The 12536-nt window shown below is 46.6% G+C and overlaps 1 protein-coding gene across 9 annotated transcripts in view; it reads right to left on the bottom strand.

Moving 5' to 3' along the window:
- The window catches only part of ELMO1 (engulfment and cell motility 1), a 521237-nt gene that overhangs the window by 413165 nt on the left and 95536 nt on the right, over positions 1-12536 (bottom strand). For 6 of the 9 annotated variants that reach the window (XM_032871418.1, XM_032871458.1, XM_032871410.1 and 3 more), the window contains one exon: positions 10575-10722. In XM_032871418.1, coding sequence (XP_032727309.1) covers positions 10575-10652 — 78 coding nt within the window. In that variant the 5' untranslated portion in view covers positions 10653-10722. Of the gene's footprint in view, positions 1-10574; positions 10723-10848; positions 10902-10971; positions 11076-12536 lie in introns of those variants that run through there. The other 3 variants (XM_032871428.1, XM_032871466.1, XM_032871475.1) reach the window with 3 other exon arrangements.

Raw genomic sequence — 12536 nt, 5'->3', positions numbered from 1 at the left:
TATTTTATGAGGTTAGATAGACTCCGTCACGTAGAGAAAGAGCTAAAACCAGAAAGGGAAGTAGCCTGGTCACTCCATTTTAAAGGAAGTTTAAGAAATAACTGCTATAATGCCAAAGCCGACAGGTTCAAAAATCAGATGAGGGATGACCATTCCCATCACAATGTCATCCTACCTTAGGATGACGTCACAGAAAGCACTAGCACAGCATCACCTGGGCTTTGGTGCATCTTTGTCGTGTGGAATGGAAGGAGCTCTTGCAGGTGCTGTTTGGACTCTGAGAGCGAGGAGAGGCGAAGAATTAGAAGGACCATTCTACGGTTCAAGGTGTGAGGTACCTGCTGAAGGCTACTGTGGGAACCAGAGGTGTCACCAGCACAGAGCATCAGAAATCCAGAAGGCCAGGGATGCTTGGGTGGCTCAGTCAGTTAGGCTGCTGTCTTTGGCTCAGGTCATGATCCCGGGGTCTTGGGATCGAGTCCTGCATCGGGCTCCTTGCTCAGCAGGAAGCCTGCTTCTCTCTCTGCCTCAGCCAGCCGCTCTGCCTATTTGTGCACTCACTCTCTCTCTTTCTCTCTCTCTCTCTCTCTAACAAATAAATAAATAAATAAAATCTTTAAGAAAGAGAGGAAGAAAGAAAGAAATCCAGAAGGTCTCACAACAGTGACTTCCAAATCTGGGTCCCAGAGCACCAGCATCACCAGGGAGCTGGATAAGAAAAGGAACCCCTGGGCCTCCAACTGTACCTACAAACAATCCTCTCCGTATGTTCAGTATATTTCACACGCGATTCCAGTGCAGAACCAAGCTTGGGAACTACTAATTCAGTCCATTCGCAAGAGAGAAATTTGTCTGTTGCCCTGGGGACATTTGGCAACGTCTAGAGACATTTTTGGCTGCTCCAAGTGGGGGAGGGAGTGCTACTGGCACCTGCTGGGTAAAGGCCAAGATACTGCTTGAAGCCTACAATGCACGGGACGGCCATCACAACTGAGAATCCTCTGGTCCAAAATGTCAGTGGTGCTGAGGCTGGAAATCCTCTAGGATTTCCATCTAGGAAAATCACAGGACTTTTAATTTTTGCCATGCAAGGTTGGAACCTCCCATTCCAGAAATTCAGTCTCATTTTCCTGATTCTACGGAATTGTAAAATTGTTTATTGTGGTAAACTACACATAACATAGAATTTCCATTTTTAACCATTTTTAAACGTACGGTTCAGTGGTATTAAGTACGTTCCTCTTGTGCATTCTGTGTGCCATGCGATCTTAAAGTTCCGAATTCAAAACTTCTTATTTAGAGCTCAGCTGTCATTTTAGTGCACCAGGCTGTCCACATTTAAATGTCATGGGAATTATGGGTTTTCAGGCTACAGAACTGACTTTAATGCACTCAAGGGGACATTTGTATTATTGTTTCCAATCTTGTGTGAAACGCGTAAAGCTTGCAATCTTCTATGTACCACTCAGAAAAATTCATAATTGACTCCTAATGGTTACAATTATTAGGGAGAGTGCTGAGTGATTATCTCACTGAATCCCCACAATGCCAGGAAGGAAGTACGAATATTGCCAATTCTTCCTTACAAAGCAGGAGGCCTGTCCCCAGTCACACAGCTCTTAAGCGACAGCCCAGACTTTGAGTCCATGTGAGTCTATCGCCAGTCCATGCTTGTAAGCAGTGCCTGGCCTCAAAAGGACGTCTCACAGAAGGAGGTGGGCTCCTTCTGTAGTGACCCAGGCCACTTGCCACATTTTCCCTAATTTAAAAAAAAAAAAAATACCATCTTTGCTTTCACAACAGAATGCGTCCCTGGAGATCCCACCCTTAGCGGACAGAACAAGCAAACTGGCAATGGTGCATGTGTCTGCTCGAATCAGGCTGCTGTTGGTGGGGCCAGCTGGGGAGGGGGCAGAAGAGATGGAGAATCTGAAAAGAAATGGCCAGGCAAGTGAAAGAAGTCAGACGAAGACAAATGCTACACACAGTGTCACTTACAGATGGAATTTTTTAAAAATCACACTTACAGAAACAGAGAATAGAAAAGTGGTTGTCGGGCGCCTGGGTGGCTCAGTGGGTTAAGCCGCTGCCTTCGGCTCAGGTCATGATCTCAGGGTCCTGGGATCGAGTCCCACATCGGGCTCTCTGCTCAGCAGGGAGCCTGCTTCCCTCTCTCTCTCTCTCTCTCTCTCTGTCTACTTGTGATATCTCTCTGTCGAATAAATAAATAAAATCTTGAAAAAAAAAAAAAAAAAAAGAAAAGTGGTTGTCAGGGGCTGGGTGAGGGGCGTGTGTGGAGGAATAGGGAGAGGCTGGTAAAAAAGTACGATCATCTGTAAGCTGAGTAAGGCCTAATGTGTAACGTGGTGAGTACCGTTGATGACACTGTGTTGTATAACTGAAATTTGCTAAGAGTAGAACTAGAACGTTCTCTCTCTCTCTCTCTCTCTCTCTCTCTCACACACACACACACACACACACATACAAGACAAATATGTGAAGTGATGAACGTGTTAATTAACTCACTGGGGGAGAAGACTCCCACAGTATATTTGTACATCAGATCACTGTGATGTACACTCTAAATATCTTATAATTGTATATGTCAATATACCTTGATAAAGCTGAAATGAAATTTAAAAAAAAAAGAAGAAGAAGAAGAGTTACCAGACAGATTTACAGTTTAGTAAAAATTGCCTGGGTTTTAGCATCATGTGGTATTGGATTCAAATCAGGAGCTTCCCAGCTGTGTGACCTGAGGCAGATTGATGAACTTGTGAAAAATTACAAATGGGGAGTCTACAGCCTGCCTTAGTGGGCTGTAGTAAGGGCATGAAAGAGTCCATGCAGGGCACACAGTATGTGCTGATCTAATGGCCCATGTGATTGTCACTACTGCTACTGTCACTGTTACGGACAGAATGCACAGAATTCCAACGTCAAGCACAACAGTGTAAATGTGCTTTCTGCAATTAACGAGCTTTAGGAAGGTCTTGGGTAAATCAAATTTATCCATATTAGATTACATCTTAAATAAACTACAGAAATAGGACAGTTGAAGGGGGAAAAGCAGGTGGTCATTCTGTACATGCTTGCCTAAAAAAGCACATCATGTAGGTTTTCTCATAAGGAAATAAAATACCCAACCATATACGGGTAGGGGGGGTGCTACCATAATTCTTCTGTTTAGAGGATGGAGAATAGCAATGTTTTACTCTCATCCTTACTGCTCATAGTTCAAACCTAAAGCAGACACACACAGAAACAGAAATCCATGTGAGGGATCATAGCTTACAAATGTACCTAAGACACAGGCTGACCAGAAGCATATAATCTACTTCAAATCACATGCGTACATTAAAAAAAAAAAAATGTAAGGAACATTCTGTGCCGAATATATTAACTGAATAACATCTACAGGCAAAAGAAATGGTGTAAGCAATTAGAAGGATGGAGAAAGAACTGCATGATATCACACAAAAGAAGGATTGAGTAGGAAAGACGCTCTGGGCAGCACTTCCCAAAGCCAGGATTTAAAGAAAGGAAGAGCTGAACACAAGGGCAGGAGGAATCCCAGCGGGGTGGGATTAGAGAGACTGTTAGAAAGAAACCGCAGGTGATGAACCAGTACCTAAGCACACAGGAACACACTTCTGAAGGGGCAGCTTCTCTAAAGCAAGAGGGTACTTGAAAATCTCACACAGCACCTGCACATACCTTGAACCCTGGATGATATGAAGAGAAATCATGGAGCACAGATGGAGTCAAGTTAAACAATCTGACTCAAGTCTCCGGACCACTCAAGAATCACCTCCATGATTTTTTTTTTTTCAATTGTGATACTCTCCTCAAACAGAATCTTTCCCCAAAATATCTAAAACCAACACAGGTCGATACAAGCCGCTATTGCAGGAGTGAACGTGGAGGGCATGGAAGCACACTGCATACAGCCCTCACCCCTGAAGCATCTGAGAAGGATCTTCGAGAAGGATCCAGCTGAAGTTGAAGATCATGCATCTCTCCCCGTCATCATTTTGGGGCCCAAACCTCGGGTCTCAGTCTTCCCAAGCATCTGTCTGGTGCACAGATAATAGAGATGATCCAGACCCTTGCCCGCCAGGATGGCGTGTGCTAGCTTTTCCTCAGTACAAGAGGGCTCTATCTCCTTGTACAGACAGGACAGAGAAAACACACCTGGGGCTATAGAAGCAACACATCCGATCCATCCGTCTTCTCCATGAAGTAACTTCCAAAAGTCGGTAGCCCCTATGAGACCACATTTCTGCAGGTTTAGGTCTGGGCAGTTTCACCAACCACCTGCTTGTGTTCCATTGGCAAGTGAGGGTTTATATAGAGAATAATGTATCCATCAAACAGAGAAGGACTGATGGCCTGCAAGCCGGACAGGCTGGTGACAGAGCTGGTATTACTTAGCTGGAAGTTCTACTTAGAGCCCAGAGAGCACACGGAATCTAGACCAAGAGGATCAGTATCAGTGTCAGAGGGCTACGCATTGAGGCTGAGACAGATTTGGGCAAAAGGAGAGACATGGAATCATGAAGGAAACTCACAACACCTAATCAGACAAGGGGGGAGAATCTCAGCTTAATGAAGGGAAGGGGGTGTTTCAAGAAGATGAGAAGGAGCAGCTTTGCCAAGTGTAACCAGGAGAGCGAGGCCAACCAAGGCAGAGCAAAGACCACTTGATTTAACGAAGCAGAAGGCACTGCGGCCATCCGAGGGCAGCTCCGGGGAGAGGCAAGTTGTTACTCACCCTAACATTAAGTAGACGCTGATGCCGCACAGGGGGTGGCATATACTGGCAACATTTAAATCAACTCGGAATGGAAAGACAAGAAATAAATCACATGCTAGCAAGAGAATGGCTAGGTCGAGAGAAGGGTCTTCCAAAGTAAGCTTATTGAAGAAAGAGCCGAAGAGACGGGGTTGGGGCAGACTGAACGCCCTGGGAAGAAAGCAGGACACACCTTTTCCCTGTTCTGCTGGCAGTGAGGGGGAAGAGGACGGCAGGAGACAAAGGCGTCGCGGGCTCCGGGGAGGCAAACACATCAGCAGAGGAGCTGCGAGGCACAGACAGGAGCGGAGGCTTTGCGGCCTCGGTGTGCAACTTGGGAAGAAAGCCGTGCAGGGGCAGGAGAAACGGGGGCCTGGGGAGCATGTGCAGGGGCAGAACAGCTGCCGCCCAGAGTGCTGGTGAGTAGCCAAGACAGGGAAGCAGCTATCACGGAGCAGTGCTAGGGAGCCAGAGAAGACTCCACAGCACAAACTGGCTGCGTGTCCCGTTAGCATTCCCCCTTACTGCCAGGCGACGCCTCCCGCTTGTTCTTTAGTTGTGTCTCCTTCCTAAACACTAACAACATTAGGCAAAGAAAGAAGGAGAAAGTTAGGGAACTGTTCATGATGAAGGCAGGTAAAAAGGAAAACCAGCATGTCTCTTTTCCTTTCTTTTTTTGTTTTTTAAAGATTTTATTTATTTATTCGAGAGAGAGCACAAGAGAGAACATGAGCATGGGGTGCTGCACAGGGAGAGAGAGAAGCAGGCTCCCCGCTGAGCAGGGCTGAGCCAGACACGGGGCTCCATCTCAGGACCCCAAGACCACGACCTGAGCCAGAGTCAGACCCTCAACCTATGGAGCTACCCACGCATCCCAGGCCTCACTTTCTAACCGAATGAGAACGTGCTTACACTAGCAGCAATGCGGGCTGCCTTTACGGAGTGATGACCCTGAGCCAGGCGATGTCCTACATTCTTGTCGCACATTTCCTTTACTCTTCACAACAATCATGAAAGTGGAAAATGATGACGTCAGCTTTACAAAACGAAAAGACTGAGGCTCCGAGAGGGTGAGTGAGGCTCTCACAGAAACGGGGCCACCCCCGTTTCGGAGTCCTGGAGCCTGGAGGGCATCGGTTAGGCCACCCTGGCTCTCGGCAGGACGCCTCTCGTTGGAGCGGTGAGGGGCTCCATGCTCTTGACTGAGAACTATGCTGGGCAGAAAGCAGTGAGATAACCAGACGAGTGGGTGGGCGCCCTTCAGGCTCAGTGTGCCCCCACACCCAGCCACAGCAGCCTCAAGTGGGTCCTGAGGGTGAAAGCCCAGCGACAGGCAGCGAAAAAGCAGAAGCCGCCAGTAAGAAGGCCGACACCTGCTTTGACAGCCTCATAGGATAGCGCAAGAACCACTCGGAGAAAGCCCTCAGGGCCTTTTCCTGCTGAGTGGAAACACAGAAACGTCTCCTCACAATTTACAAAGAAGACAAACCAGTCTACTGCGAGCAGACATGCCCTTGAACCAAACGGGCATGGGTAGAGCAAGGCTGAGCAGATATGATCCCCACTCACCAGGAAGCTCCCTCTCCCAGTTATCCATTAATTAAATATCCACTTATTAAGGACGGACTGTTCTCTGGGCACCAGAGAAACAGCACTCAGAGAAGGAGCCATTTTCAGACTCCTGACTTTCTCATGAGCCCCTGGCCCATGACATGTGGGAGCCCCCCACCACCACCTCCTGCCCCATCAAACTCACTCAGTGCTCATCATGAAGCAGATAAAGAGCCCCCGCCCCTGGCCAATGGCACCAACATCTCTGCACCTAGGCTGGGACTGGGCTGTTTTCACAAGCTCCCTGGTGATTTTTGGGCACATTCCAGGTCGAGTCAGACCACTGGTTTAAGTTAACATTCAGCGACAACTCAGGTGACAAGTGGAAGGCCACTCAAGGCTCTAGAACACGAGACAGCAATCCCTAACCCAACTCCCAGAAATAACCTTTTAGTGAAGCAGTAGCCACCCAGGGTAAAAAGGAACAAAGAGCTCTCTGAACAAAGGTAACGTGCCATGGGGAAGAGGCAGGGTATGCGACGCTCACTGAACATGGGAGATTAGAAGAAAACCCAAGTGACAATCATTGCTTAAGTCCTCACTACATGTGCAAATATGTTTCTAATTCTTGTGCCAAGTTCTGATGTGATCAAGAAACCACCTGAGGGGCACCTGGGTGGCTCAGTGGATTGGGGCCTCTGCCTTCGGCTCAGGTCATGATCCCGGGGTCCTGGGATCGAGCCCCGCATCGGGCTCTCTGCTCAGCGGGGAGCCTGCTTCCCTTCCTCTCTCTCTGCCTACTTGTGATCGATGTCAAATAAATAAATAAAATCTTTTTTTAAAGATTTTATTTACTTATTTGACAGAGAGAGAGAGAGAGATCACAAGTAGGCAGAAAGACAGGCAGTGGGGGAGGGGTGCGGGGAGCAGGCTCCCTCCTGAGCAGAGAGCCCGATGCGGGGCTCAATCCCAGGATCCGGGGATCATGACCTGAGCTGAAGGCAGAGGCTTAACCCACTGAGCCACCCAGGCACCCCAAATAAATAAAATCTTTAAAAAAAAAGAAAGAAAGAAAGAAAGAGAGAGAGAGAGAGAGAGAAAGAAAGAAAGAAAGACAGACCGACCACATGATACCAATACTGCCGCTAGGCTCTTCCTCCAACTCCAGCAGCTGCAGGGCCATCAAGGGCTGGGATTCTAACTCTTTGTGTGAGGCAATGCCAGGAGGCCCACAATTTAGCCAACTGTTTAGAAGTTCAGTCTTGAGAGTAAGGGAGGTCTGGGTTTGTGTCCTGGTCTCATGGACTGGCAAATCACTGAACTTCCAAGAATCTCAGTATCTGCATTTCTAAAACCAGAATCATCACCATGAATGACACAAGGAATCATCATGTACCTTCTGATACAAGACCCCTGAGAAGGACACTTGTCATCTCTCTGGCAATTCACCCCAAAATGCAAAACCTGGGGGGAAAGCCCCAGAGAAACTGAAACTGAAGGACATCCCACAAAGCTGTCCTGTACTCTACAAAATTATCAAGGTCACAAAAGACAAAGAAAGACTAAGGAAATATTCCAGATCAATGGGAACCAAAGGGAAACGGCAATAAACATAATAATACATGATCCCAGAGGGAAAACACCTATAGGGAAATTACCTATAAAGGACATTACTGGGGCAAGTGACAATTCCTGATTATGGGCTACGGACGGACGCAGAGTTAGATGATAGTTTTGAACAAAGGTTCAATTTCCTCGCTTTTATAAAGAGAAGATGGTTATATAAAAGAGAATGATTTTCTTCTTAGGAAAGACACACTGAGTATTCAGGGGTAAAGGGGGGTGATGTCTCCAAATCACCCTTGGATGGTTCAGAAAAAAGATATATATTAAAGAGAGAGAAAACCATAAAGCATATGAAGCAAAACATTAATAATTAAAGAATCTGGATAAAAGGCAGTCAGAGGCTCTTTGCCGTTTCTCCATTTGAAATTGTATTGAAATAAAGTTACTCCTCAAAATTATCAGGCCATGAAATAACAGGGAAAGACTGAGAAGCTCTCAAGGGCTGGAAGAGACCGAGGAACCGTGACGACTATATTACAATGCGGCTGGCATTCCTGGATTAGATCCTGGAACAGAAAAAGACATTAGCGGAAAAACTGCTGACATCCCAATAAAGTTGGAAGTTTAGTTACCAGTCTCGTGCCATTGTTAATTTCTTAGTTTGGGGAAAGGAATCCTAAATGGATGATAATATGTATCTTAATATATTAAGACGTAAACATTAGGGAAAACTGACTGAAGGGTGTATGGAAATGCTCCATATAACCTTTGCAATTTTTCTGTAAATCTAAAATTGTTCTAAAATATAAAAGATAGTTTTTTTTAAAAAGTATCAAGACAGAACAAAAAACACAGAACAAAGGCCATCGCCAAAGGCAAGAACGGACACGGACTCCACAAACCCCGAAGAATGTCTATCAGGAGCTGCTGTCTTACAGCAGTGGTTCCCAAACCCCAGGGCCCCGGGCAGAATGAAAAGGAAGTAATTTACTAAACCGCTGACTGAGCATCTCTTGGCAGAGGGTCCCCAAGAACATTTACACAAGTGCCCCAGGTGATTCTGAGGAGGCTCGGACTCGAGCACCAAGTATCCAGCTCAGCACTTCCCAAACTTACCTACACACAGGATTTCCCGGGGATCTAGCTAACATGCAAATTCTGGGTCAGGAGGTATGGGGTAGGGTTTGAGACTCGGCATTTCCAGGGAGCTCCCAAGTAAAGCCCGAGCAACGGTCCTCAACCACACAGATGGAGAAGGCAAAGCAACAAGACAGAAGGGGTCTGGGCCCATGACACTGGGGCATCATGGCAGCCCAGAACTGCCCATGTGGGTAGGAGAGGCCAACTCCTCTTTGAAACTGTTGGCTCTGTTGGTTGTAGCCAAACTAATTCTAACTATATCGAGTCTGCACCAAGGAGTCCCAGACATATTTTAAAATTCAGCTCACACCCTCTCTCAAGCAGCACATGAAAAAGGACAAACATCTGTTAGCTGACACAAATGTGGATAAAACTCCCGGGTGGGCTTCTCTATCTGCGTGGGTTACTTCTAGAGCCTCACAAAAACTACCTCAGAGAGCAGTTAAAATGACCATGATGAGCTGGACTGATGACACCTTTTTTGACGACAATCCTAAAATTTTACCCTTTCTCACATCCACACTCAAGCTCAACTAATTCTGATGTGACCTTTATCATTTATTTTAATGAGTCTTTTGGACCCCGCACAATGCCATACAACTCTTGCCGTATTCTTCAGCCAGATAATAAAATCCAACTGGGGGCAAAAAAGTATAGATCATAATCATATAATAGTGCTGAGAGCATAAATAAGAAGTAGAGTTGCCATGGTACCCTAATTTTGAAAATGTCGAAAGCCATCTAGAATCCTATATTATTTGCTTTATGAAACCCAAAGTGTACATTAAGTCTCAACCTTTTATTTTTCTCCCTCTTAAATCATCTGCTCTGGAATGATATAAGTAACCTTCCTGAGATAATCTGTGATCAGATCCAATCAAAGACTGTCAAAATCCAAGCTGAAGGATGCCTTTAAAGGTAAGGCCATTTAAAACATCTTCTGGATATTTCTTCATTCAGTCAATATTTGGAACATTCATTATATGCCAGACAATACACTAGACACAGTGCACTTTATACTGACAAAATTATAATTGGCTGGGATGCGAGACTGAGTCCTTCTAGACTGAAATAATCACCTCATTAGTAGGCTGTTACTATAATCCGCTTGTTGGCTTCTGCAAAGATCGAAGGGAAAAGTGAGTCAAAAAATTAAGTTTTGTATTGCCTATAACAAAACAATCTGCCCATATTCATAAGCCCCTGCCAGGCAGGGCTAGGACGACCTTCACTGTGTCCACTGCCCAGAGCCCCAGCCACAGGCCCTGCCGCCTCTCACAGCCTCAGACACAAACCCTGTATTGACACAGTCCGAGTGCACGTTGAGCAAGTATAAAAACCCCATCCATCGCCGCTGTATGTGGTACAGAAATCAAACTACACTGCAACTATTATTGCACAGATTTTTCACCACAGCCAGACAGAGAAAGAGGGGGAAAAAAGAGCAATCCAAAGTCTGTGAAAATGCCAAAACAGAAAGAAGACTGAGAATCACCCCCACACTGCGGCGGGCATTACTGACCTGGTCGATTTCCATGAGTTTGGGATAGGCACCCGGCCATTCTATGGCCACCTTGACGATGTCCGCGGGCGGCGGCATGGTAAACCCCGAGGGTCCAAAGCCGGTAGAACCAGGATCCTACAGTGCAGATGGCCACACGTGTCTACACCTAATGAGGAATGACAAAAAGAAAGAAAAGTTGCTCGGTGCCGATGCAGGGTGAATTCTGCTTCATCACTTCCTGTTTTCACTGGCGGTTTTAGGTATGAGAAACGGCTCTGGGTGCAGAACTCACAGGGCACCAATTGCACTGCCAGCGGCCACTGAGGAGAGAAGACAGGGGAGGGGTAGGTGCCGATGGCCTGGAGCCCCCGCAGCCCCGAGACGCGGCCCCAGCGAGGGACAGCGTGTCCCTTACCCTGGGGCTGGGCTCCACGCGGTGCCCAGGGTCTGAATGAGCTGGGCTCACTCTGTCCAGAAACACACGGAAACTTCTCGCGCTCAGCAGTCTCCGGAAGAACAGATTGCCCAGGAAGTCATGGTCAGGAAACAGCGTTTCTTTAAAGTGTTTTCTGTGTGTCACAAATAGAGCTCCGCACTATAGCAACCAGGATATGGTGAGGAAGGAGAAATGCCCCAAGGTTCGCACACAGGCGCGCACACGCTCCCTCCTCAAGGCCAGTGCACCCAGACGCCTTGAGTGGGGGAAGCCAATTGACTGATGAGGTTGATGCCGCATTCAGAAGGGACCTTGAATTCTGGCTGGAATTAACAATGTTGCTTTCACAAAGGAAGGTAATCCACCGCCGCCTCTCCCAGATTAGCCCGTGTCTCTAGGATGACTTTTTTAACTTCATATTTTTGAACTGGTGAGACTTTTCATGTGATGCAAAACTTAAAGGTGTTTGTGAAAACAGAGCATAGAATCTCCCCTTGTAAAGTTACACACCTACCCCATGTCCACGGTCACCCGTTTCTCCAGCTATCCAGTTCTTGTGTGACCCTCCAGAATGGCTCCAAGTATATAAGGCAAATGCAAAAATATATTACAGTTCCCCCTCTCTTAATAAAAAAGAGGCGGCATTCCATACTTTTTTTTTCATTTTCCATATTTGTATATTAACACAAATAAGGCATCCTGGCTCCTTTTACAGCGGCAGAGCAGTTTTCTTTATGGAAGTATCCTATAGGATAAGCTAGTTCTCTATCGCCTGGCCCCTGAGGTGATTTCCTACTTTTGGCTATTATGAGGCTATCGTGAAGAGTCTTATGCACTCAGCATTTCGCTCATAAGCGGGTATGACAGATGCATAGACATGAAATTGGGGGGTCAAAAAACATATGCAGTTTTATTTTGTTTTTAAAGACTGCTTTACTGGGGGCGCCTGGGTGGCTCAGTCGTTAAGCGTCTGCCTTCAGCTCAGGTCATGATCCCAGGGTCCTGGGATTGAGCGAGCCCGGCACTGAGCCCTGCATTGAGTTCTGCATTGGGCTCCCTGCTCTGCAGAAAGCCTGCTTCTCCCTCTCCCACTCCCTGTGCTTGTGTTCCCTCTCTCGTGGTCTCTCTCTCTCTCTGTCAAATAAATAAATAAAATCTTTAAAAAAAAAAAAAAAAGACTGGTTTATTTATTTGAGGGGAGGGGCAGAGGGAGAGAGAATCTTAAGCCAGCTCTGGGCTCGATCTCACAACCCATGAGATCATGACCTGAGCCAAAACCAAGAGTCCACTGCTTAACTGACAGAGCCAAACAGGTGCTCCGAGCATATGCAACTGTGAATTTTGAAAGCCATTTCCAGACATCCCTCCACAGGCCCTGCACCAGTCTACGCTCCCGCCAGCAACAGATGAGGCTGCCTATTTACCCACAGCCTTACCACCAGACGGGAACATTTGTACCCCTAACAGATTGAAAAATATATCACATGTACTTTTAATGTGTATTTCTCTTATTCTCTTAAGTGAGGTTGAACATAAAGAGGCAA

The sequence above is a fragment of the Lontra canadensis genome, unplaced genomic scaffold, assembly GCF_010015895.1.
Source record: "Lontra canadensis isolate GAN:19392208 unplaced genomic scaffold, GSC_riverotter_1.0 scaffold2, whole genome shotgun sequence".
Classification (NCBI taxonomy): domain Eukaryota; kingdom Metazoa; phylum Chordata; class Mammalia; order Carnivora; family Mustelidae; genus Lontra; species Lontra canadensis.
Note: the sequence above shows the minus strand (reverse complement) of the source record. Positions and strands in the feature narration are given on the sequence as shown.